This window comes from Pan troglodytes, chromosome 15, assembly GCF_028858775.2.
Source record: "Pan troglodytes isolate AG18354 chromosome 15, NHGRI_mPanTro3-v2.0_pri, whole genome shotgun sequence".
NCBI lineage: Eukaryota > Metazoa > Chordata > Mammalia > Primates > Hominidae > Pan > Pan troglodytes.
The window spans coordinates 29,311,596-29,339,552 of record NC_072413.2 but is presented as its reverse complement, the minus strand read 5'-3'; the positions used below and the strand labels follow the sequence as shown (position 1 = coordinate 29,339,552).

Below are 27,957 nucleotides of genomic sequence, written 5' to 3'. Positions count from 1 at the left end.
CCTCAAGAATCCCTTCAACTGAATACCTAACTTTTCTTTTGTGAAAGGGGAACTGGAATGAGATGATGACAATGAATGTTTCTCAATTCTACACCTTAATATCTGAAGTTCTCTGTCTACTTAAAGAGCATGATCCTGGTCTGTTACAAAAACAAAAACAGTTGACAGATTGTTTCAAATAAACTTCATTCAACAAATAGGTAATTAAATGCACTAGCGGAGTTCAAAATTAAATCTTTGTAGAGTGAATTGTTCCCATTTGATTTTTTTCAACCAGACCAGATATTCAAAGTCTACACTGTATTTGCTTAGTGAAGTGCAACTACACAGAATAGGACAAATGGTGAATGACTTTCAAGTTTTTATTAGGCTCTGTGTGAATATCTCATTAAGCTCTGTGCAAATAGTCCTCCAGCAGAATAAACTGTTTTCCAAGGACCCATGGGAACTGTCCTTAAGTGACCCAGAAAAAAAAAAAAAGCGTTATTCTGATATACCTATTAATACTGTCTTCCAATTATATAGATGATTGCTTTGTCCCACGGCCAAACTGGGACTGGAATGTTAGGCCCTTGACTCTAACCTGTTCACTAGACCCAGAAGCCAGAACTTAGGTGAGACAAAGTGGGAATGGCAGCCAGGTATATATAGAAAGGCAGAGCTAAGAAGCACAGGTGGCTACGTGAAAAATGGCCTGGAGAACCTTCTTGTTATATTCACTAAGGGCAATGAAAGCCTTAGTGCCTTTGAAAATGTCGCCTTCTCCAAGATAACTTTCTTTGAGATACAAGGAAATCTAATTTTAACCCATGAATTAGTTCGGGGATCAAGCTGCTCTGTGGACTGCCCCATCTTTGGCAAGCAGATGATCTGCTGTTCAGATGTCCCCTTAAGCATTTCAATTGTTTTGAAATTCAGATCAGAATTTACTGCTAAATCATATAAACCACTGACATCCCCACATTACAAGGAACAAGGACAAGGTCCTCCAGCAAGTCAATTTCCCAATATCCTGGAAACATGAGTTGCTCAGTGAGGTCACTGTATACTGTGGACATGTGACTGCCTGTGTATCTGTGTATCTGACTCAAACTCTAATAATCATGCAGCTTTCTGGCACTATATGGGGAAACTATAGACCAAATCCAATGTGAGGCAAAGGCCTGAAAGCTGATTTCCCCCTGGAATCTTGTGACTCTTTTAAAATAAGAATCCAGCTGTTGTTTACATCTTGATTTGGTTTATGAGCAACTTGTACACCCTGGTGAGGCCAAGAGTAATGGCATTTAGGCCATGTGCCAGGTAAGCAGGGACCAAAAAATACCCTATATGCTAAGCCCATGGAATAAACACACTGCAATGGTGACATTTGAAATAGGAGGAAGTAAGAAGGGCCCAGACTGTTGGTATACTAATGTAGTGAGCTGAGAATGGCTATTGAAAGACAGTCTTACCTTCAGGCTATAATGAATTTGACTGACTCTAAAGATCCTCAGGCAACTTGTTTTCTTTCATGGGCTCCCTAAGGTTGAGCTGACATGAGCTAGAAACAATCTCCCAAAGAGTGGAGTTACTGAAGTCCACTTTCTCCCAACCTAGAAACCTAAGAGCCTTTCTGAATTTTCACATCATGTGGATTGGAATTGAACATCGTAGGGCTCCTGGAATATTAGTGCCGCTTGAAATCAACTTTTTAATTACAGTGATTGAAATGAGGCCGGGCATGGTGGCTCACACCTGTAATCCCAGCACTTTGGGAGGCTGAGGTGGGCGGATTACGTGAGGTCAGGAGATCAAGACCAGCCTGGCCAATATGGTGAAACCCTGTCTCAGCTAAAAATACAATTAGCTGGGCATGGTGGCACACGCCTGTAATCCCAGCTACTCGGTAGGCTAAGGCAGGAGAATCACTTGAACCTCGGAGGCGGAGGTTGCAGAGAGCCAAAACTGTGCCACTGCACTCCAGTCTGGGCAACAGAGTATGACTCTGTCTCAGAATAAATAAATAAATAAAAATGAAAATAAAAATAAATACAGTGATTGAAATGTTTATGGTCCCAACATTGGAATTTTATTTTTTTTTAGACGCAGCTTCTCTCTGTTGCTCAGGCTAGAGTGGAGTGGCGTGATCTAGGCTCACTGAAACCTCCATCTCCTAGGTTCAAGGAACTCTCGTGCCTCCGCCTCCTGAGTAGCTGGGAGTACAGGCATGTGCCACCACACCCAGCTAGTTTTTTTGTATCTTTAGTAGAGACGAGGTTTTGCCATGTTGGCCAGGCTGGTCTCTATAACTCCTGACCTCAAGTGATCTGCCTGCCTCAGCCTCCCAAAGTTCTGGGATTACAGGCGTGAGCCACCACGCCTGGCCCCAACATTGGAATTTTGATCTCTGGAAAATAAAACACTTTTCCATCATGAGTATTTTAACACCATAGTGGCAATCAAATTATCCTTTAACTAGTGAGAAACTGAGCAGCACAGACTCAAATGGAACCTCAAAAGGAATTCCACGGCAGAGACCAACCTAGAAACTACAATTTCTAACTCTAGATTTGGGTCTCAGATCCCTTGGTTTCTCATTTTATTTCTTTTTTAAAAAAATATTCTAGCTAAGTGTTAACAAAATATGTAGGGTGGGAAAACTTGCTTTCTCATTATTCATACTTTAATTTCCCACCAAATTAGGTAAGTGGCCAAGGGCCACTGTGTTCACATTTCCCCCAGAAAATACTACCATACAGAAGGCTATCATCATGAAGATTCTGCATAGTCCTGGAGACATTCTTCTTGTAGTATAGTATAGTCTTCTGTTCACTTTTTTTTTTTTTTTTTTTTTTGGTTAAGACAAAGTCTTACTCTGTTGCCCAGGCTGGAGTGCAGTGGCACAATCTTGGCTCACTGTAGCCTCGACCTCCTGTGCTCAAGTGATCCTCCCACCTCAGCCTCCCAATGAACTGTGACCACGGGTGCGCTACCACGCCCATCTAATTTCTATATTTTTTGGAGTAACGGGGTTTCACTATCTTGCCCAGACTGGTCTCGAACCCCTGGGCTGAAGTGAGGCACTTTGCCTTTCTCGGCCTCACAAAGTGCTGGAATTACAAGCATGAGCCACTGTGCCCGGCCCTGTTCACATTTTGTCTCTTGCTAATGAGGCCACTGAAGAGGACTGTTTTTGTTTTTTTTTTTTTTTTTTTTGAGATGGAGTCTTACTCTGTTGCCCAGGCTGGAGAGCATGGTGCAATCTTGGCTCACTGTAACCTCCGCCTCCCAGGTTCAAGCGATCCTCCCGCCTCAGCCTCCTGAGTAGCTGGGATTACAGGTGCGTGCCACCACGCCCCGCTAATTTTTGTATTTTTAGTAGAAATGAGGTTTCACCATGTTGGCCAGGCTGGTCTCGAACTCCTGACCTCAGGTGATCCGCCTGCCTCAGCCTCCCAAAGTGCTTGGACTACAGGCGTGAGCCACCGCACCTGGCTGTTATCTTTTTTTAAGGTAGGTTTTCATTAAAGGCCTACTCATATTCTGAGAACAACAGGATACCCAGCTGTGGTTTTGCTTAAAGTTTATGTAGGCTTATGCAAAATTAAATATGAAAGTCAGAGGTGGGTCAATGAGCCTGTTATTATTCTCATTTTTCCCCTAAATCTCTCTTGCTTCTCATAACTTGCTGTCACTATTCCTGACTAAAACAGAACCCAGAAAAATGGAACAAAAGGAATAGGGTTAAAGCAGAGGGACCTGGTGGTGAGGAATGCTGGCGGATGAATATGGCACCTAGCGGGCTCCCGAAAGGAAACAGGAAAGTGGTCAAGGCTAGTGGGAACCAAAAAAAACCTGGAGGCAGAACTGTCGGATTTGCAACATTCACATCTTCCGGGGTACTGGCTGAATCCTGGGGACCGTTCCTATCCAAGACTCTCATCACCCACCACGGCCCTGGCTAGAGCTCCCATACTGGAGAAGGCCCTGGGTCCCTCGTCCCTCAATGCCTGCCCTTCCCATGGAGGAACAGCTGCACACGTTCCCTCGGACCCACAGGCCAGTCCTCACTCTCTGGCAACGAGGCTTTCCATTTAATATTTTCAAAAGGAAAAAAGATGTTTTGAAATCTGAATGTGAACTCCACTTTTGGAGAGCATGTTCTCAACAAGACATTCACAGATACTCTCAAATTTTTTCATCCTTTCTGACTCTTCCAACCAAAGGCATTTCTCTAAAACATCTCCCCTTATTCACAAAAAAGCTTCGACAACACCAAGGCACCATGGTGACAGGCATGTTTTATTAGAGACTAAATTGCCACAGTCTACTCCAGATGATTAATTTTTTAAAAATATGTCAAATTTAGGCCGGGTGCAGTGGCTCACACCTGTAATCCCAACACTTTGGGAGGCCAAGGTGGACAGATCACTTGAGGTCAGGGGATCAAGACCAGCCTGGCCAAAATGGCGAAATCCTGTGTCTATTAAAAATACAAAAATTAGCCAGCCATGGTGGCAGGCCTGTAATTCCAGCTACTCAGGAGGCTAAGGCAGGAGGATCACCTGAACGTGGGAGACAGAGGTTGCAATGAGTTGAGATTGCACCACTGCACTCCAGCATGGACAACAGAGCAAGGCTCCGTCTCAGAGAAGAAAAATAAAAAGAAAAAAAAGTCAAATTTAACCTACCCAATTTATAATCCTAGAGTCAAGGGCCCTAGAAACCCAGAAACTAGTACCAGCTCTGCCCTAAAGTAGCTCTATGGATTGGGACATGTCACAGAACCTCTTTGGACCTCAGCCTTTTTATCTAAAAAGTGAGGTTTTACACCAGCCAACGGTGACTCACCCAGCCCTATGGGAGGCCAAGGTGGGAGGATCGCTTGAGCTCCAGAGTTCAAGACCAGCCTAGGCAACATAGTGAAATGCTGTTTTTATTTTTAAAAAATTTTTTAAATTAGCCAGCTGGGTGTGGTGGTGCATGTCTGTATTCCCAGATCTATTTTTTTTTTTCCTTGATATTTTTGTTTTCCTACTCTGGAAGCTGAGGTGGAAGGATTGCTTGAGCCCAGGAGTTTGAGGCTGAGCTGCAGTGAGCTATGATCACAACACTGCACTCAAGCCTGGGCAACAGAGCAAGACCCTGACTGTAAAAAAATTTTTTTACATTAATTTTTAAAAGTGAGGTTTTTACCTGATGATTGTGTAGGTTTCTCCTAGCTCCAAAGTATCCGGCTCCTACGACTCTAAATATAACCTTCAAGGGAAGTGGAGCTGGTTTACTCTTTTCTGATAATATCAAGCCATTCCTGGCTGGGCGTGGTGGCTCACGCCTGTAATCCCAGCACTTTGGGAGGCCAAGGGGGGCGGATCACCTGAAGTCGGAAGTTGGAAACCAGCCTGGCCAACATGGCAAAACCCCGTCTCTACTAAAAATACAAAAAAAACTAGCCAGGTGTGGTGGTGCATGCCTGTAATCCCAGCTACTCGGGAGGCTAAAGCAGGAGAATAGCTTGAACCTGGGAGGCGGAGGTTGCAGTGAGCCAAGATCACACCACTGCACTCCAGCCTGGAGTGAGACTCTGTCTCAAAAAACAAACAAACAAAAAAAAAAATCAAGCCATTCCTGAAGTCATTACATGCTCCATCATACCTCGGAAGAAATTCTTTTGTAATGATTTTATTAGTTAATTAACACTGTAACTTTCTGAGAGAACATGCAGAAAATTTCAGTTCATTTAGAAGCTGCCACTTCAGTGCTGGATGCTTCCCTGAAGAATTTGTTTGTTCTTCTGGCTGGTATTCCTATAGCCTCAGTTTGAACAAGTATTTTTGCAATTTCTCATTAAATCAGGCTGACATTATCTCCCACTTGGAGAAACCCTATTCTGGTTTCCGGATCTCTAAAAGTATTTCAGATTTTAGGAAGCTGATGGAACTAGAGGTAGATGCCCACAGTGGGCCTGATCGAGGCCTGACTGCAAACCATGGTGGTGCTGATCACTGTTGCCTGCACACCATCATTCTCCAGGAAGCACCATGGCAGATGCTGGCGGAGTCACAGAGAGTGCACACAGCATTGAGGCCCTTCCTATGCCCCACCCTCAACTGCAATAAAAGGGACATGAATCAGGGTTTTTTCACACAACCCACCAGAGCTTTAGGGCTCTAGAATCAACTGCTCAGTCTTTGAGATTTTGAGTTTATAAAATACAAACAGGAATGTTGTAAAGATGTTTTTATTTTTATTTTTAAAGACAAGGTCTCGCTCTGTTGCCAGATTGGAGTGCAGTGGCACAATCATGGCTCACTGCAGCCTCAGTCCCCCAGGCTCAAGCGATCCTCCCACCTCAGCCTCCCTAGTAGTTGGGACTATAGGCACACACCACCAATGCCTGGCTTTTTAAATTTTTTTATAGAGACTGGGTCTCCCTATGTTGCCCAGGCTGGTCTCAAACTCCTGGCCTCAAGCAATCCTCCTGCTTCAGCCCTCCAAAGTGCTGGGATTACTGGCGTGAGCCACTGTGCCCGGCCTAAAGATGTCTTTAAATCAAGAAAACATTCCGGATTCTAGCCTATATTTGTGGGGCCTGGATTCTAGCCTATATTTGTGCCTCACAAGAATACAAAGTAGAGACTCCAGCCTGCTCTTGCTTCTCTCCCCAGGCACGTAGGTGGGATATCCCAGCTACCACCCAGCCTTCTTATCATTCCTGCCCCTAGTCTTGGGGTGAAGGTGGAGGAGAGGCTTGCAGAGGCCATGGTGGCAGGTTCTGGGATATCTAGGGACCTTATAAATTTTAGGGGCCCAGGAAGTCAGAGGATGGTCAAGCAGTAGATAGTGAGGGCTGGTGGGCGTCTGCCCCATGATGGGGAAAGGGTGCTGGCGAAGCAGACACAGAATGGGCCTTCTAGAGCACAGGGCCCGAGGAGCCCCTGGCTGTCCAGGCCTGAAGGCAGTACTGCTGCATTCCAGTCTAGCCAAAATAAACTAAGTCCTTAGGCCTCTTTAAAGGCACCAAATACTGAAAAGGCTGTGGAGGTTTTCTGTACCTTCACGCGTAGAGCAGGTACGCACTGATTTGAAGAGTAGTTGGTGTGTCTCCCATACTGTGCTGTTCATTGGTGCCCTCCCCTGGCTATTCAGTAGATGGGGGTGGTGGAGGCAGCTCCTTTGAATGATGAACTGTCTGGAGAAAAGCAAGCCTGCTGGGGCTCCAGGGCTGAGCATATTTTGGGAAGTTCATCAATTGGTTCCTAAAAAAAACCACCTTAATTCATAAAATTTGAAGTCTTAAATAAATCTACCAAGGTATGTGATGGGGCAAAGTCTCCCTGTAGAAACAGGCTTCACAAATCTTCAGGCCTCACTTTAGCCGGGCGGGTGGAGTGGAAGTGAAGAGTGCACAGGAGTGTATTCATAGCACGTGAATGATTTAGGTCACTGACGTGCTTGGTCCCAAGGGGGCAGCCCGCCCCACCTGACACCACTGCACCAGAGGTTTCCACTAACTGGAAGGCTTTTCAACAAGCCAGAGTTTCTGTCCTGATTTCTTATGCTTAGGTCCTTTCTTTTTAAAATCCAATCTGTCTTGCTCTGTGATGTCAGTCTTACTAGAAGTAAAACAAGTCCATACTAGGGAGAAATGTAAACGGTGTACTGTATTTCTCCAAGTCTAACTGTACAGGTTCTCAGAAACTTCCCTAGCCTTAAAAAATCAGGGGGAAAAGCCTCTGGAGAAAAAGACAGGGGGCTTCCTGGGAATTGATCAGGTTTTGACTTCCTTCTCCTGTACCAAAACCAAGCTTTAACTCATGTCTGTCCCATGTGGGCTGACAAGGAGGGCTTTCTTAAGCCTGAGCAAACACAAACAAGATTATGTATTGTTAGTGGTGGAAGGACCAAATCCAGGTTGCCATTATAGCAGTTTTCTTGTTTTCAACCTTTTAAGGCCTAAGGGAGCTTTCCTGGCAGAGTGGATATAAGCAGTGCTGGCTGCTCCAGTAGGTGCCTGGCTACATGCTACCACACAGTGATGCAGGATGTCTACGCCCCTCCACAGATGGAGCAGGAACTGCAGCTGAGCTTCGACAAGGTCCCCTCATCTTTCTGCTGTGTAACTAGTCTGCAGAGGTCCTCCTTGAACATGTGAGGTTTAAAAGGACTATGTATGAAGCAGAGGAGAGTCAGGGGTTTTTAATTCGATATTTTTCAGATGGCTAAGGGTAGTAACCTTTTAAGAACGTCAACACTTTGGGAGGCCAAGGCAGAAGGCTTGCTCGAGCCCAGAAGTTTGAGACCAGCCTGTGCAACAGAGTGAGACCCCATCTCCTCAAAAAATAAATTAAAAAAATTAGCCAGGCAAGGTGTTGTGTACCTGTAGTCCCAGCTACTTGGGAGGCTGAGGTAGGAGGATCACTTGAGCCCAGGAGATCCAGGGTGTAGTGAGCCATGATCGCACCTCTGCACTCCAGCCTGGGTGACAGAGCAAGACCTTGTCTCAAAAAAAAAAAAAAAAAAAAAAGAGTGTCAACAGAAAAGAGGTGCCACATGCCCTTCTCTGCTGCCTGCTCTACTTTTAGACCACTGGAAGTACAAGTGAGATCAAACCTGGAGCAAAGACGTAAAATTCCAGGTCTAGAAAGACTTAGTTCTCCTCTCTAAATGATGTAAAATTCCTAATTTGCCAGATGGATATGCCTAAGTAATTCCTAAGGACAGTAAATACATATAACTTGGTTAGAAGGGAAGAGAGGGTGAAAATGAAACCAGGTAAAATGAAGGGAAAATTGTGTATCTTGACATAAAATTTTAATTCAAACAAGAATGCTGGAGCTCATCACACAGACCTATACTACACACCAGAAGGCTACAAAGACAAGTATACCCATCTTTATTTCTACTAAACATCTAGTAAATATATGACACATCAACACAACTCATCCAACTATAATACATATCCCTTCACCTCTGATTCACATTAACTCTCTCAATATCTAGTCTTGTAGGACTCTCTTCCTGTTTTAGACGCAAGGTAACTCAGCTCAGTTACCTAAAGTCATGGCAACATCAACTATTAAGGCTGATCAGGTGTTAAAGCTCTTCTAGTCTTAATTCTCTCATTTTAAGATGAGGGGGTTATGCGTCTTGTCCAATACACACAGCTAGTCAGTGGCAAGACCAAAAGTGGAAATTGAGTTCTCTACTCCCAGTGAAGTGTCTTTTAGCCCTTGCTATCTTCCTGATGACTGTTTAAATCAAAAAGCTTTTTGTCTACTTGTACCTTGTTCAAGTAGGAAGAGATTTATTTTGAATTGCTTTGAATGGCTTAATTCAGATAGAATATTACATGTTGAATAAAAATATACTGTAATATACAGACCATGCTGAATGAAAATACACCATAATATACAACGTGGTCTGTATATCACGCTATATTTTTATTCAGCATGCTAAAACCTACAAAGGGATCTATGGTCCCTTCTAGGTCACAGGGATCATAGATTTGGGTCACTCACCACTAGAGGGCACTCAGATTTTCCCAGTTACTTTACAGAGGCTTCCAAATTAAGGGCACAAAATGAATTTTGTCAACACAGTGACATTTCCTATCAGTAATAACAAGTAAATAGCCATTTCCCCAGAAATACTAAGTGGATGCAAACATACTGGTTCTGGGCATTTATATAAGTGTATATATAAATTTATAAATTAGGCCGGATGTGGTGGCTCACGCCTGTAATCCCAGCACTGTGGGAGGCCGAGGCAGGCAGATCATCTGAGGTCAGGAGTTCAAAACCAACCTGGCTAACATGGTGAAACCCCGTCTCTACAAAATGTGTATATATATATATCATATATATACACATCAGACACTACGCCCAGAACCAGTAGTTTTGCATCCACTTAATATTTCTGGCAAAATGTGGAAAAATGCCTGTGTGTTTGTGCACGTACACACACGTATACACACACACATAAATACATGTATGTATATATACGCATAAACATATTGTTATAATTCATATATAGTTGTTATATTCTAATATATATAAATATTTATATATAAACATTTGTTATAATTAATTTACTATTTTATATTCAAACTTGATGTGTTCTTAAAGGACTCAAGTGGTAGGTAGATTTTTGAAGTAAAAACTAAACTTAAAAATTAACTTGCCTCCCAAACAGTCATGCAAAGCCTGGAGGGCTCCTGCCAAGATCTGTGGGCCTGCAGTATTCTAAGCAAATCGTGCTGGTTCTGAGGGTCCTTGGGTATTGTGATTTAAAAGAGACAGAAGAAAAGGAGAACTTTCTCTGCTATCAAGGAAATGAATGCATTTGATAGCAATGAATACAAGCCCGGCAATTTCTTTAACCTTCCAGTTTATCAACACTGAAGGCCTTATTCTGGTCATGTAGGGGATTTCTAGAGATTTAGACCTGGCACCCTGGAAATCCAGTTTCTGGAGGAGGACTAAACACTTTTTTGGCTGTGTTATTTAAATTTTGAAAATGCCTATTCCATATGCTTAAAGGAAATTAAATTAATAAATAGTAGCTATTAACTACTATGATAGCGCTATCCTGCCTGGAAAAAAAATCTTAAGAATCATCTTGCCAGGCGCAGTGGTTCACGCCTGTAATCCCAGCACTTTGGGAGGCCGAGATGGGTGGATCACCTGAGGCCAGGAGTTCAAGACCAGCCTGGCCAACATGGTGAAACCCCGTGTCTACTAAAAATACAAACATTAGCTGGGCTTGGTGGTGGGCGCCCGTAATGCCTCAGGAGGCTGAGGCAGGAGAATACTTGAACCCAAAAGGCAGAGGTTGCAGTGAGGTGGAAGTTGCAGTGAGCAGAGATTACACCATTGCACTCCAGCCTGGGCAAGAAGAGCGAAACTCCATCTTAAAAAGAAAAAAAAAGAATCGTCTTGTTGAAGCAGGGTGACGAAGTGGGGGAGGAGTTCTGCAGAACACCCACACCTCTGGCTGTCTTGTCATAGTTGTTGGTGATGAACACTCTGGACTCTGCTGAATAGTTTTCCTGCCTTGTGGTACTTACCTGATAAGGACCAGAGTGCATTTGCCAAGTACCGTGGAAAACAGTATTGAAAAAGGATACATCTAATTCACTCTGGAAGACAGAAGAAGAGTGCAAGGGTTAGAACAAAGGCACTGGGGACCGCTGCTCTTAGCAGAGTCAGACCGAAGAGGCTTCTGCGTCCATAGCAGCGGCCTCTCCTACCTGCTTCTGGGCTTGGTGGCCACAGCAGTCTGACTCTGCCAAGGCCCTGAGTTTGGGACTATAATTTTTTTAAATATAGGCTGTAGTTCAAAGGAATTTTACAGGCCAGCACGATTCATCTTTAGAAAGCAGAGGGAAAAAGAAACTAACTCAGCCTTTACAGATGTAGGTAATTTGATATGTGTATCAGAGATCTTAACAATGTGCCACACCCTTTGAATCCACTGACGTTACTTCTAGTAGTTTATCCTAAGGAAAAAATTAGACAATGGCACAATGATATATGACAGGATATTCAGGGTAATGGTGTTTGTAATAGCAAATTATGGATAATAACCTAAATATCTATCAAGGAGGGGAACAAATTAAGTAAACCGTAGCATATCCACAAATGATGATGTAGACATATAAGTACTCACATATTGTTAAAAAAAAGTTACAAAATGTATACATAGTATTATCCTATGTATGTATGTATAAAGGTCAAAGTATATATGGTTATACAGCTACAGACAGACATAGAAAGTCTAAAAGGAAATGTACCTAACAGCAGTTATCAGTAACTGATGGGCTTACTGATGATCTTCTTCTCACTTAAAAAAATCTATTTTATTTATTTATTTCAAGAAAGTATTTATTTATTTGGAGTCAGTCTGTCGCCCGGGCTGGAGTGCAGTGGCATGATCTTGGTTCATTACAACCTCCGCTTCCTGGGTTCAAGTGATCCTCCCACCTCTGCCTCCCAAGTAGCTGGGACTAGAGGTGTGAGCCACCACACCTGGCTAATTTTTGTATTTTTTGTAGAGACGGGGGTTTTGCCATGTTGCCCAGACTGGTCTTGAACTCCTGAGCTCAAGCAATCCACCTGCCTCAGCCTCCCAAAGTGCTGGGATTACAGGTGTGAGTCATCATGCCTGGCCAAAAAATACATTACTTTTTAAAGAGCAGTTTTAGGTTCACAGCAATATTGAGGGGAAGGTACACAGATATCCCATGCCCCGTGTCCCTCCGAATGTGCAGCCTCCTCCCATGATCAGCATTCCCCACCTACATCATTCTCACCCAAATTCCACAGTTTACATTCGGGTTCACTCTACTGTTGTACATTCTATGGGTTTAGACAAATGCATAACTACATGTATTCGCTTTCCTCTTTCTCTTTGCTTATATGTTTTAAAATTTTGTAAATAAAATAGATATTTATGCAGTGAAAAAAGTATGGAGGAAGAAAAAAGCAAAGAGAATTAAGTTCAAATATGAAAGGACTTAAGGGTTGTCAAATGCAGCACTGAAAATCCCCTGATACCACTTCTTCAACAGCAACAACCCTCACCTCTGGCAAAGCTGCCTCCTTTGAAGCTAACTGGGTTGGTTTTTTGTTTTAAAAATGTGATGCTGAGATGCTTCTCTCAGCCCCAGACAGCATGAGACTGATCTCCAAATTTAAGATTTGGAAATTCTTGAAGATTAAAAATAGCCACAGAAAGAATGTTTAAAATTCACAAACCTAAAAATAAATCTTACATGACAAGGCCGTCTCTGTGAGGGGGACAGATCCTATTTTCTTTCCCATAGTGCTCTTTTCCCTCTTCCTCTTCTTCCTTTTGCTATGGTTTGATCCTAAGCCAAGTCATCCCTTAGTACCTACCGTCCAAGTCCTGCATAATCACCTGGCTGAAATTAAATTCTAATCTTTGCTTTTGTGGTTTATGTGGTCACTGACTCTCCCTAAAATTATACCTATAATTCGGCAATATGCTATTTATTCTCGGTTACTGAATATAATAATAATAATTTTTAAAACCTTAGCAATGATAGTACTTGTACCCACTTTTTATTCTCCTAGGTTTAGAACATTATTATTTTGGGAAATTATATTCTTCTTGGTGGGTGTCACCTTGAAATGGCTAATCATGGTCAGCTCTGATCATAGACCCTGACTTGCAACTAGTCTGTCTAAACAAGAGAGTGGTCATCACAAGGTAAGCAGAAGCTAGAGCTATGCTGTCCAATACGGTAAACACCAGCCTCATGTGGAGATTTAAATTAAGTAAAATTAAAACTTTATTTCCTCAGTTATACTAACTGCATTTCAAGTGCTCAAGAGCCACATCTGGCTAATGCCTACTGTATTGGATGGCACAGGTACAGAACATTCCTATCTCTGCAGAAAGTTTTACTGAACAGTGCTGGTCTATGGTGCTCTTGGCAAGCAATCAACACAGAGATAGATTTTAAAGCCAGTCTCCATGTCCTCTGTCCCCAAGGCCAGTCTCTGGAATGACCACCTCTTGGTATCTTTCAGCTTTGGAACGCACCAACCCCTTCCTGGCTAGATGCATTTCCACATCACAAACCACAAGGCATGTTCCCAACACCAACTCTTGAATCAAGAAAAGGCTGATAATGGCCGGGCACGGTGGCTCACGCCTGTAATCCTAGCACTTTAGGAGGCCAAGGCAGGTGGATCAAGAGGTCAGGAAATCGAGACCATCCTGGCCAATATGGTGAAACCCTAACTCTACTAAAAATACAACAATTAGCTGGGTGTGGTGGCACGTGCCTGTCATCCCAGCTACTCGGGAGGTTGAGGTGGGAGAATTGCTTGAACCAGGGAGTCAGAGGTTGCAGTGAGCCGAGATCGCGCCACTGCACTCCAGCCTGGCGACAGAGCGAGACTCCATCTCAAAAAAAAAAAAAAAAAGAAAAAAGAAAAAAACCAAAAATGGCTGACAGCAAGCCTCATGCACTAAGGCAATGATTACCAAAATTAAGCATGTACCAGAAACCAGAATCACCTGGAATCACCTGGAAGTCGTCTTAAAACAGATTTCTGGGCCTCAACCTACAGCTTCTGATGCAATGGTCTGGGGTGGGGCCCAGAATTTGTATTTCTAACAAGTTCTCAACCTATGCTAATGGTCCAGGAATCAGACTTTGAGAGCTGCTGCACTAAGACAATGAAGACAGGCTAGCTGACTGTCCCATGAAGAAGGAGTTTGCCAAACCTCACTTCTGGCATTAGGAGGTGGGCTGAAGACATAACTTCCTAATCGGACTTTTGCCCTTTCCGGGTTTTAGTGCACACAGTATTACTAATTATGGAGCACATTCTGCTCACTGCCTCAGGAAGAAGCTTGGAAAAATTCCTTAATTGTTTTTATTTAAATGCGAAATGAAATAAAACAACTTTAAAAAATAAGCTTGTGCTGGCTGGGTGTGGTGGCTCACGCCTGTAATCCCAGCACTTTGGGAGACTGAGGCGGGTGGATCACCTGAGGTTGGGAGTTCGAGACCAGCCTGACCAACATGGAAAAAGTAGAAACCCTGTCTCTACTAATAATACAAAAATTAGCCGGGCGTGGTGGCGCATGCCTGTAATCCCAGCTACTTGGGGGGCTGAGGCATGAGAATCGCTTGAACCCGGGAGACGGAGGTTGCAGTGAGCCGAGATCACGCCATTGCACTCCAACCTGGGCAACAAGAGCAAAACTCCGTCTCAAAAAAAATAAAAATAAAAAGATAAGCTTGTGCCGCTGCTACTTCTCAAGAATGTCTAACTAAAGCTCAGGAAGGCCTATGGTACCAAAGTAAAACATCTTCACTGATTCTTTTTTAAAAGACTGGTGAGTTTCAAACTTGATACAAAGCTACAGAAATCAAAAGAGTGTGCTACTGATGTAAGGCTAGACACAGAGATCAATGGAACAAAAGTGAGAGGCCAGAAATAAACACTTACATTTATGGCCAATTGATTTACTGATAAGGGGGCCAAGACAATTCACTGGGGGAAAAGAACAGTCTTTTGAACAAATGATGTTGGAACAATTGAATATCTACAAAGGAATGGGAGAAAATATTTTCAAATCATATATCTGATAAGGGACTTGTATTCAGAATATATAAAGAACTCCTGCAACTCAACAATAAGATAACAAATAATGCAATGTAAAAATGGGCAAAGGATTTGAGCAGACATTTCTCCCAAGAAGATAGACAAATGGCTAATAAACATATGAAAAGATGCTCAACATCCTTATCCATTAGTGAAACACAAATGACAACTACAGTTCATTGGCCTCTATACCACTTTACATCTACTGGGATGGCTATCATATAAAAGACAGACAATAACAAGTTTTGGTGAGGATGTGGAGAAATTGAAACCCTCATGAACTCCTGATGGGAATTTGAATCACACCAACACTTTGGAAAACAGTTTGGCAGTTCATCAAAATGTTAAACATGGAGTTACCACATTCTGCTCCTAGGTAGTCCAAGAGAACTGAAAGCATGGTTCTATGCAAAAATGCATCCATGAATGTTCATATAAGCATTATTTACAATAGCCAAAAACTGGAAATAACTCAAATGTCCATCAACTGATGAATGGATAAAAAAATTTGGTATATCCGGCCAGGCATGACGGCTCACGCCTGTAATCCCAGCACTTTGGGAGGCCGAGGCAGGTGGATCACCTGAGGTCAGGAGTTTGAGACCAGCCTCAACATGGAGAAACCCCGTCTCTACTAAAAATACAAAATTAGCTGGGCATGGTGGTGCATGCCTGTAATCCCAGCTACTCGAGAGGCTGAGGCACGAGAATTGCTTGAACCTGGGAGGTAGAGGTTGTGGTGAGCTGAGAGCACGCCATTGCACTCCAGCCTGGGCAACAAGAGCGACACTCCGTCTCAAAAAAAAAAAAAAAAAAATTTGGTATATCCATCCATACAATGGAATATTATCTGGCAAGAAAAAGGAAAGAAGTATTGATATATGCTATAACATGGATGGATCTTGAAAACACTACACTCAATGAAAGAAGCCAGTCACACAAAATCACATGTTGTACAATTCTATTTATATGAAATATCTAGAACAGACAAATCTATAGACACAGAAAGTAGATTAGGTATATACCCAAAAGAAAGGAAATCAATACATTAAGAGATGTCTGCAGTCCAATGTTTATTGTAGCACTGTTCACAATAGCCAAAATATGGAATCAACCAAAGCACCCACCAATGGATGAATGGATAAAGAAAATATGGTATATATACACAATGGAATACTATTCAGCCATAAAAAAGAATAAAACCCTATCATTTGCAGAAACATGTATGGAACTGAAGGTCATTATGTTAAGTGAAATAAGCCAGGCACCGAAAGACAAATATCACATGTTCTCATTCATGTGGGAAGTAAAAAAGTAGATATCATGAAGATAGACAGTAAATTGGTGGTTACCAGAAGCTGGGAGAGGAAGAGGAAAAGAGGAAACGAAGAGAGGTAGATTAATGGGTGCAAATATGCAATTAGATAGAAGAAATAAGACCTAGTGTTTGATAAATCAGTAGGGTGACTATGGTTAATAATAATCTATTGTATATTTCAAAATAGCTAAGAGAATAATTCAAATGTTCCTAGCATAAAGAAGACATAAATATTTAAGGTGATAGAGATCCTAATTATCCTGATTTGGTTTTTATACATTATATGAATGTATCAAATTATCACAAGTATTCTGAAAATATCTACATCTCTTATGTATCAATATAAAAAATAAACATAAAAAACTTACCAAGAAAAAAAGATAGATCACTGGTTACCTGGTGTGGGTGGAGTGGGATAATGAGGGGGAAATGCTAATGGGTACGTTTCTTTGTCAGGTGATGAAATTTCCTAAAATCCTCCCACCTCATCCTCCTGAGTATCTGTCACTAGAGGTGCTTGCCTCCACACCCAGCTTAATTATACACTTTATTTATTTATTTATTTGAGACGGAGTCTTGCTCTGTCGCCCAGGCTGGAGTGCAGTGGCGTGATCTCAGCTCACTGCAAGCTCTGCCTCCCAGGTTCAAGCCATTCAGCCTCCTGAGTAGCTGGTACTACAGGCGCCCGCCACCATGCCTGGCTAATTTTTTGTATGGTTAGTAGAAACAGGTTTCACTGTGATAGCCAGGATAGAGACAGGGTTTCACCGTGTTAGCCAGGGTGGTCTCGATCTCCTGACCTCGTGATCGGCCTGCCTCGGCCTCTCAAAGTGCTGAGATTACAGGCGTCAGCCACCGCGCCCAGCTTACTTTATTTATTTATTTATTTATTTATTTGAGACGGAGTCTTGCCCTGTCACTAAGGCTGGAGTGCAGTGGTGGGATGTTGGCTCACTGCAACCTCTGCCTCCTGGGTTCAAGCTATTCTCTGCCTCAGCCTTCTGAGGAGCTGGGATTACAGGCAGGTGCCACCATGCCCAACTAATTTTTTGTATTTTTAGTAGAGACAGGGTTTCACCATTTTGGCCAGCCTGGTCTTCAACTCCTGACCTCATGATCTACCCGCCTCGGCCTCCCAAAGTGCTGGGATTACAGGCGTGAGCCACACACCCGGCCAATTACACACTTTAAATGGGTGAACTGTATTATATATAAAATATATTTCAATATAGCTATTAAAATGGCTTTAAAAAGATTTTCGGAAAGGAGCTCACATATTCCCTAAGGAGAATTGACTTTTGACCCTCAAAACAAGGGTTTGGATGGGAATGATTCTTAAAGCGAAAAGCATCCTGGTGTCTTAGGAAATAAGGCAGAGGGGGCCGGGCGCGGTGGCTCACGCCTGTAATCCCAGCACTTTGGGAGGCTGAGGCGGGCGGGTGGATCACCTGAGGTGGGGAGTTTGAGACCTGCCTGACCAACATGGAGAAACCCCATCTCTGCTAAAAATACAAAATTAGCTGGGCGTGGTGGCACAGCTTGCAGTGAGCCGAGATCGCGTCACTGCACTCCAGCCTGGGCAACAAGAGCGAAACTCTGTCTCAAAAAATAAAAAAATAAATAAATAATAAAAAATAAAAAAAGAAAGCAGAGGGAAGAAGAAAAGAGGGGGCAAGTCAGATAGCAAAAGCTCATAATTGGGAGAAAACAAATAAGAGGGTTTTTTTTTTTTTTTTTCTGAGATGGAGTCTCGCTCTGTTGCCCAGGCTGGAGTGCAGTGGCACGATCTCGGCTCACTGCAAGCTCCGCCTCCCGGGTTCATGGCATTCTCAGCCTCCAGAGTAGCTGGGACTACAGGCACCCGCCACCATGCCCAGCTAATTTTTTGTATTTTTAGTAGAGACTGGGTTTCACTGTGTTAGCCAGGATGGTCTCGATCTCCTGACCTTGTGATCTGCCCACCTTAGCCTCCCAAAGTGCTGAGATTACAGGCGTGAGCCATCGCGCCCAGCTATAAGAGGTTTTTTTTGTTTTTCCAGTTCTTTATAAAGATCTCAGGCATGTATAGGCTTGTAACACTTTGGATAAACCAGAAGGAAAGATAAAGAAAATTTGGCATCACTTAAGTTTTAACTTTTACTTATTAAAACTCTGTATTAACACATGTTCTTGATATAGATCCAAAGAGACTCAATTTCTGGGAAACTGGGTTGAGGAAGTAAACCATTTTTTAGCCATTAGACTTACCACTCGGCTGAAATACTCATCTAAAACTTCCACAAAGTTATGAATGAATTCATAAATAGCCATCTCGTTCTACAATAAAAGAAGAAAGGTACAATCAGTTTTAGTGTCGCTCCCCATGTAAACCAGACATAGAACTTCCCAGTCAGCGTCCAGGTTTTAGAGCATGTGGCTTAGTGAACCGATAATGTGAGGAAAGTAGCCTCCCACTGACAAATATTCAGAACAGTTCTATCACTCACTTGTTTAAAAGATGCTTATTAATGGGGGAAATGTAGATAAACCTTAACTTCTAGGATTTTTTTTGGCCAGATGTGATGGTTCATATCTGTAATCCTAGCACTTTGGGAGGCCAAGGTGAGAGGATGGCTTGGGGCCAGGAGTTCAGGACCAGCCTAGGCAATATAGTGAGACTCTGTCTCCATAAAAAACTTAAAAACTAGCCAGGTGTGGTGGTGCATGCCTGTAGTCTCAGCTACTTGCGAGACTGAGGCAGGAGGATGGCTTGACCCCAGGAGTTCCAGGCTGCAGTGAGCTATGATGGCACCACTGTACTCCAGCCTGGGAAACAGAGCGAGGTCCTATCTTAAAAAACAAAAAGGCCATGCGTGATGGCTCACACCTGTAATCCCCACCACTTTGGGAGGCCGAGGTGGGAGGATCACTTGAGCCCAGGAGTTGAAGACCAGCCTCACCAACATAATGAGACCTCTCCTCTACAAAAAATAAAAAAATAGGCTGGGCGTAATGGCTCATGTCTGTAATCCTAGCACTTTGGGAGGCTGAGATGCGTAGATCACTTGAGGTCAGGAGCTTGAGACCAGCCTGGCCAACATAGTGAAACCTCGTCTCTACTAAAAATACAAAAATTAGCTGGGCATGGTGGCACATGCTTGTAATCCCAGCTACGTGGGAGGCTGAGGCAGGAGAATTGCTTGAACCTACGAGGATCACTTGAACCTGGGAGGCTGAGATTGAAGTGAGCCAAGATCGTGCCACTGTACTCCAACCTGAGTGACCTAGCGAGACTCCGTCCCCCCCCCCAAAAAAAAAATCAAATAAATAAATAAATAAATAAAAGTAAAAATATCCAGGTATCTTGGTGTGCACCTGTAGTCTTAGGTACTCGGGATTGTGAGGCTGAGGTGGAAGGATCACTTCAGGCCAGGAGGTCAAGGCTGCAGTGAGACGTGAAGGTGCCACTGCATTCTAGCCTGGGTGACGGAGAGAGACCATGTCTTAAAAAATTTAGGCCGGGTGCGGTGGCTCACGCCTGTAATCCCAGCACTTTGGGAGGCTGAAGCAGGTGGATCATGAGGTCAGGAGATCGAGACCATCCTGGCCAAAAGGCGAAACCCTGTCTCTACTAAGAATACAAAAATTAGCTGGGCATGATGGTGGGTGCCTGTAGTCCCAGCTACTCAGGAGGCTGAGGCAGGAGAATCGCTTGAACCCAGGAGGCAGGGGTTGCAGTGAGCCGAGATCATGCCATTGCACTCCAGCCTGGTGAAAGGGTGAGATTCCATCTCCAAAATAATCTTTTTTTCTTTTTTTTGAAGTCCATGATGAATCTAGCCAGATTAAAATCTTAGTGTCTAGCACTTAGAGTTCTTAGATCTATTTCCTGACTTTACCACAAATTGGCTTAAGCAATTTTTCAGGCTCTTCATGCCATCATTTTTCTATCTGTGAAGATGGGAAAACCACTTCAAAGTTTGGTTCATGGATAAAAAACAACAAATCAATATTTCAGTTAGATCTAAAACATCCTTTCAGGGATTCCATGGCCATAAGTGCTATTGATTTGGGAGTGGCATTTGTGAAGGGGTGAACTAAATAAATTTGAGGTGATGTAATTGCCATACAATCATCTTTAGAGTTTTCTCTGGCTTTTGATATATCAGCCCTTTTTTTTTTGAGATGGAGTCTCACTCTGTCGCCCAGGCTGGAGTCCAGTGGCGCAATCTCGGCTCACTGCAAGCTCTGCCTCCTGGGTTCACACCATTCTCCTGCCTCAGCCTCCCGAGTAGCTGGGACTACAGGTGCCCGCCACCACGCCCAGCTAATTTTTTGTATTTTTAGTAGAGATGGGGTTTCACTGTATTAGCCAGGATGGTCTCGATCTCCTGACCTCGTGATCTGCCCGCCTCTGCCTCCCAAAGTGCTGGGATTACAGGCGTGGGCCACCGCGCCCGGCCTCAGCCCATGTTTAATGCCAAAATCAGTCGGCCTCTATACTTATCTGACCTGCTTCATTGTTCAAGAGAACAAGGGCAGGGCACTGGTATTGCTTACAACAGAAAAAGGCATTCTGTGGTTTGGGGCTTCTCTACTTTGCAAGCTCCTGATCTAATCCAAGAAACATCCTAGATATTTCTCTTCCACACAGCTTTCCTCATCCTTGCTAGAAACCAAGATCCTAGCCAGGCACGGTGGCTTGTGCCTGTATTCCCAGCTACTTGGGAGGCTAAGCCAGGAAGATCGCTTGAAGTCAGGAGTTCTAGGCCAACGTGGGCAATACAGTGAGATCCCATCTCTAAAAAAAAAATAAAAGCAAAAAAATAAGCTGGGCTTGGGAGTGTGAGCCTGCAGTCCCAGCTAGTCAGGTGGCTGAGATGGGAAGACTGCTTGAACCCAGGAATTCAAGGCTGCAGTGAGCTATGACTGTGCCACTGCACTCTAGCCTGTCTCTTAAAAAAATAAAAATAAAAATAAATTGGGAGTCTGAGGCAGGCGGATCATGAGGTCAGGAGATCGAGACCATCTTGGCCAACATGGTGAAACCCCATCTCTACTAAATACAAAAAATTAGCTGGGTGTGGTGGCACATGCCTATAATCCCAGCTACTTGGGAGGCTGAGGCAGGGGAATCGCTTCAACCTGGGAGGTGGAGGTTGCAGTGAGCTGAGATCATGCCACGGCACTCCAGCCTGGTGACAGGGCAAAATTCTGTCTAAAAAAATCAAGAGACTCATAATTCTTAGGGAGGCAAGTAGAAAGAAATTCTTGCATTTTCCAAGGGCTCTTCTATTATCTTACCTCAGTGTCATTAACTCCAACCACAATGAAGAGAGCTGCATACTGCCGATATATCAGCTTAAAATCCTTATATTCAATGAAAGAGCACTAGACAAAACACAATGAGATATTAATTCCTGTGGCTGAGAGAGAGTTCTTTAAAATGACATGCGTAAGTTCTAGGTTCTGATTTACCCGACAAACATTCCTAGAAATATAGAATATTAAGATGTTACACAACCATTGGTGACCTTCTCACAATATTCAGGGGACCACTTGGAAGCATCTCTAGTGGAAACTGGAGAAGTATTGGAAAAAAGTCTGAGGGTTCACATGGGTTCCCACTTACACTCCTTCTCGTTCCTTTGCTTTGCTCTGTGTGGAAGTCAGCAGGCAAAGGTAATGCATAATCAGCATTTTAAAGCGCCTCTGAAGCGAAAATAAGCAAACACGATAAAGAAGATTTTCTTCTTCTCACCTCCCCAAGATTTTTTTGGAAGCAATTAGATATTCTCAGTTTTGTACTATTTAATAGTCATTGAGGAGCCAAATACATGGTACAAACAAACAAAAATTGGTTGCTTTTTCCTAGACTCATGAAAAGAATCCATGTAGATTATTTTATAAATTATTTAAAGATGCCTTCTTTGTGGCAGATGCTAGACAAAATCTCGCATTGTAAACATTGCTTCATATGAATTAATAACTAGCCTGCCACCACTGACACATGGAAAAACTCCCTTCTCATTCATCCCTTTCCTATCACCTTTGTACAAAGAGTTATGGGAAGGCACTGAGTGGATGGGAGGTGGAGAGTGGGCAGAAGCACAAGGTTACTCTTCTTCTGGATTTTAGGGTGTGCTGGATGTGTTGCTCTTAGGTGCCCGGATGCACCTGGGAATGAAGCTGCAAATTTTGACCATGGAAATTCCTCTATGGGAAAGCCATCTGGAGGAATTTAGGCTTTTATTTAAAATTAGGATAAAGGTAATGAGTACAGAAGCATTCTGCAGCGTTTGGCTCACTGTAGAGCCAGTGGGATCTCTGCTCAGCTGGATCTTTCAAGGAAACACAACCTTTTTGAAAGAACTGAGGAACATTTTTCAAAGCTTCTCAGGAGTTTCTGACATTAAAAAAAAAAGTATCAAAGCACCTCTATGGATAAAAACTAAGCTGCTATTATGCTACTTTGGTGCCTGATTATGCCAAAAGCCCAGTGGGCTCCTTTTAAAATCTAAAATAATTTAGAATGCATCAAAAGTATCTAAGTATATTCATTCCAAAGCTTTCATTTCAAAGGGTAACCTATCAGTGAAAATGATGTTTGAAATTGAGTGCCTGCATTCTGCAGAAAGATTCAAACAGGAATGCTTCTAAGAGTATTTACTTTTACTTAAAGTATGTGGCTATTAACACAGCCCTTTAACAGTTTCTGTTTCCATCTGACAACATGAAACAGTGTGTGCCACGGCAGGCCAAAGTAGTAATTCAAAGAGGAACTCTGTGATGTCCCAACTGAAAAATCAGTTGAGATGCCAAGGGAGACACATTTGTACCATGTTATTTCTGAGCACTGATGTGGTTTAATATTTGATGATTTAGCACTGGTGCTCACAGGCAGCCCATTATGCAGTGAAATGGAGAACTGACAAAATTAATGCACAAGTTAAACAAGTTTTCTGATTTTCCCTCAGTTGTTGAGTAATTTCCAACAGATTTGGCAAGTTTAGGACTGGATTAAGTAATTCTTTAAATAAAATTCTTCATAAAAATTTTGTTCAAGGGGCCGGGCGTGGTGGCTCATGCCTATAATCCCAGCACTTTAGGAGGCCAAGGCGGGTGGCTCACCTGAGGTCAGGATTTCAAGACCAGCCTGACCAACATGGGGAAACCCTGTCTCTACTAAAAATACAAAATTAGCCGGGCGTTGTGGCACATGCCTGTAATCCCCGCTACCTGGGAGGCTGAGGCAGGAGAATCGCTTGAACCTGGGAGGTGGATGTTGTGGTAAGCCAAGATCGTGCCGTTGCACTCCAGCCTGGGCAAGAGCAAAACTCTGTCTCAAAAAAAAAAAAATATTGTGTTCAAGGTATGAGCTAGGGAAAAAATTCTTTGCAAAATGGACTCAGTTTTTGGCCTGGCACGGTGGCTCATGCCTGTAATTCCAGCACTTTAGGAGGCCGAGGCAGGCAGATCACTTGAGGTCAGGAGTTCGAGACCAGCCTGACCAACATGGTGAAACCCCATCTCTACTAAAAATACAAAAATAAGCTGGGTGTGGTGGCATGAGCCTGTAATCCCAGCTACTCAGGAGGCTGAGGCGGGAGAGTCGCTTGAACCCGGGAAGTGGAGGTTGGTTACAGTGAGCCAAGATGGCATCACTGCACTCCAGCCTGGGTGACAAAGCAAGACTCCATCTCAAAAAAAAAAAAAAATTGTTCTCACTCATAGGTGGGAATTGAACAATGAGAACACTTGGACACAGGGTGGGGGACATCACAAACCGGGGCCTGTGGTAGGGTGGGGGGAGGGGGAAGGGATAGCATTAGGAGATATACCTAATGTAAATGACGAGTTAACGGGTACAGCACACCAACATGGCACATGTATACATATGTAACAAACCTGCATGTTGTCCACATGTACCCTAGAACTTAAAAGTATAATAAAAAAAACTTTTTTTTAAATTAAAAAAAAAAGGACGCAGTTTTAAAAATTCCTATTTAACCTCCTTTTTTTTTTTTTTTTTGAGACAGAGTTTCGCTCTTGTCGCTCAGGCTGGAGTGCAATGGAGCAATCTTGGCTCACTGCAACCTTTACCTCCCATGTTCAAACAATCCTGCCTCGGCCTCCCCAGTAGCTGGGACTACAGTTGTGCACAATTACGCCCAGCTAATTTTTCACCATGCTGGCCAGGCTGGTCTTGAACTTCTGACCTCTAGTGATCCACCCGCTTCAGCCTCCCAAAGTGCTGGGATTACAGGCGTGAGCCATTGCACCCAGCCTTAACCTCCATTTTGGAAGATGGATAAATTTGTTGTTTCACATGAATTCTTAATTTCCGTTTTCCCCACCTAGATAATCAAATTTGTTTTGTTTTTAAATCACTGGTTTCAGTATTATATTGGTGGTATATTTACAAAAATAATAAGCAGAATAAAACCACCCCATTTGAGAATAATATTATTATCCTCTGGCACAAAATGGGTCTTCAGTATTCACCTCTATACCAATCATCTGATCTTCATTTTTTGGCTTATAGAAAGCTACCTGATACAGGCACTCATGAGAGTTTCAAGGGCTGAATTCATAGGAATGAAAAAAGAAGAGGTGTGTCTATTAGCAGAAGGAAATTTTACTGTCGTTTCCAAGGTGCATTGAGACAAATATGCTGACTTAAATAAGAACCCAAGATTCTTCCAGGTTTTCCTTGTTTTTGTTTTCTTAAAGGGATGTAAAGAGAGCTATGCTTCTTTCAGTTTTTCATTTCACATCACTTATTTTCTTTAGTAGCTGTTGAAGGAATATAGCTCAAAGAAAATGATGGCCCCTGAGACTCAGTAATAACAAATCTGCCAAGGATGAGTTGAATGCAGAGATAAAAGAGAGGACCAGAGACTTACTTGTTCATTGGATCGAGAGAGACAGCTCTTTATGACTTCTGTTTCCAGAAGTGTACGCTTATTAATATCCACATGTTCATAGTACTTAGAAAGTCGAGTCTGCCCTTGTTTATTCACCATGAGGAAAAATTTTATCATTTTTCTTTCCTGGCCAGTATTTTTCCAAATACAGTTCAAAAGTTATGACAAGGGATGGCTGTAACTGGAACCTTGAAGACAAAAACAAACAAAACCAGAAAGGCAAGATCAAATTTCTCAAATAATTATATTAAATGTTTTTATAGATAAACAGTAAATAAAGTAGTAGTAAATATCATCTGATAATATCAGTCTTTATTCCTATGAACTAATTGAGGTTTTAATAAATAAAAACCAGGCCGGGTGCGGTGGCTCATGCCTGTAATCCCAGCACTTTGGGAGGCCGAGGCAGGTGGATCACAAGGTCAGGAGATCGAGACCATCCTGGATAACATGGTGAAACCCCATCTCTACTAAAAATACAAAAAATTAGCTGGGTGTGGTGGCGGGGGCCTGTAGTTCCAACTACTTGAAAGGCTGAGGCAGGAGAATGGCGTGAACCCCGGAGGCGGAGCTTGCAGTGAGCCGAGATTGCACCACTGCACTCCAGCCTGGGCAACAGAGCGAAACCCTGTCTCAAAAAAATACATAAATAAATAAAATAAAATAAAAAAATAAAAACCAATGGTAAATTTTCATCAGTTATTCTCCAAAATAATTCTGAGCAACTGCAGTACTTCTGTTTCTATTCATTCAATTTACTCATTCATTTTGCTGGGTAACAACGATGTGTCAAGCACCAGAAGAATGTGAAGATGAAATAGTAAGGACTTCTGATCTTCTGATTTTTACATCCAGCAAAGGTGCTAGGTAGGTAAACAACGGCAGTACAAGGTGATGAGTTATAACTGGGACAGGTCCGCTTCCATGGGTGTACAGAAGGGCGGGACAAGGAACATCACAGGAGAGTGAAGAACTGCTTCCCGGAGAAGGGGCACTGATGTGAGGTCGTGAAGAATGAGCTACAGGGGAAGACTGAGGCAGAGAAAACGGGTATGAAAGCTCTGGAAAGTTCACTGGGGCTGCAGTTCAGGGCATGGGAAGAATAGTTGCAGGAAATTAAGCTACTCACATATGATATAATTGGCTTTAGAAGTCATGCTAAGGAATTTGGGCTTTATTTTATGGGCAATGGAGACAAGATCTATAGTAAAGCTTTTCTTTCCTTAGTGGTGGAAATAATAGTAGTGATATCAATTTATCAAATTCCTCCAGGCCCTATAACAGGCTCTGTAAGGTGCTGTGCTGAGCAATTCTCACAATTGTTTGAGGTAGGTACTTCTGTTATCCTTACTTTATTTTTGAGATAGGGCCTCGCTCTGTCACCCAGGCTGGAGTGCAGTGGTGCAATCTCAGCTTACTGCAGCTTCTGCCTCTGGACTCAAGTGATCTCCCCACCTCAGCCTCCTGAATAGCTAGGATTATAAGCATGCACCATCACGTCCAGCTAATTTTTTAACTTTTTGTAGAGATGAGGTTTCACTATATTGCCAGCCGTTCTTGAACACTTAGGCTCAAGTGATCCTCCTGCTTTGGCCTCCCAAAGTGTTGGGATTACGGGCGTGAGCCACCTTATCAAGTCTGTTATCCTTACTTTAAGGTCAAGCAGGTTAAAGTTTAGAAATAAAGACACCCGGTCAGGCACGGTGGCTCATGCCTGTAATCCCAGCATTTTGGGAGGCCAACGCAGACGGATCATTTGAGGTCAGGAGTTCAAGACCAGCCTGGCCAATATGGTGAATCCTTGGCTCTAGTAAAAATACAAAAATTAACTAGGCATGGTGGTGCACACCTGTAATCCCAGCTACTCAGAAGGCTGAGGCAGGAGAATTGCTTGAATCCGGGAGGCGGAGGTTGCAGTGAGCTGAAATGGTGCCACTGTACTCCAGCTAAGGAAGGAGAATCTCTTGAGCCCGGGAGGTGGAGGTGATAGTGAGCTGAGATTGTGCCACTGCACTCCAGCCTGGGTGACAGAGCAAGACTCTTAAAAAAAAAGAAAAAGAAAAGAAGATACCCAAAGTCACTGCATGACTTTGTGTCAGAGGTGGGCTGCGGTTCAAAGGCCAAGCACATGCATGGATCCATGACACCCCTAACTCATCCTCCTCATTCAGGGGTTCATGCTTGTGCTGTTATGTCTAACTCAGTTGTATTGAATCTCATATTTGTTTCTCTTACACTCAACATAGGTTTTGGAAATATCAATGCAAATGAGCATAATATTCATCAATGGCCAGTCCTTCTTTCATCATGACCACGAGAGCTGGCTGGTCTGGCTCAGCTGACAATATTGTATTCACGTTTTGTGATATCTGTGAGAACCAGTGCAAAAAACTAAGATGAGTAATAGTTCTTAAATGAACTTTAACATTTGAAATTTTAGATTTATAGTAAAGTTGCGAAGATGGCCATTGTTAGCATCTCACATTACCATGGTACATTTGCCAAAACTAAGAAACCAATATTAGTACATTATTATTAACTCCAGACTTTATTTGGAGTTCATCGATTCTTCCACTAATGTCCTCTTTTTGTTCCTGAATCCCAT

At 42.9% G+C, this 27,957-nt stretch overlaps 1 protein-coding gene across 4 annotated transcripts in view; it reads right to left on the bottom strand.

The window, feature by feature from the left end:
- Positions 1 to 27,957, bottom strand: part of AP4S1 (adaptor related protein complex 4 subunit sigma 1) — a 70,375-nt gene that overhangs the window by 4,447 nt on the left and 37,971 nt on the right. The window contains exons 2-6 of one of the 4 annotated variants that reach the window (XM_522814.9): positions 25,332 to 25,540; positions 21,730 to 21,816; positions 18,694 to 18,762; positions 11,051 to 11,122; positions 5,656 to 7,241 (exon numbers count right to left, since the gene is read on the bottom strand). In XM_522814.9, coding sequence (XP_522814.1) covers positions 7,128 to 7,241; positions 11,051 to 11,122; positions 18,694 to 18,762; positions 21,730 to 21,816; positions 25,332 to 25,469 — 480 coding nt within the window. In that variant the 5' untranslated portion in view covers positions 25,470 to 25,540 and the 3' untranslated portion in view covers positions 5,656 to 7,127. Of the gene's footprint in view, positions 1 to 5,655; positions 7,242 to 10,776; positions 11,123 to 18,693; positions 18,763 to 21,729; positions 21,817 to 25,331; positions 25,541 to 27,957 lie in introns of those variants that run through there. The other 3 variants (XM_001171187.8, XM_054665938.2, XM_054665937.2) reach the window with 3 other exon arrangements.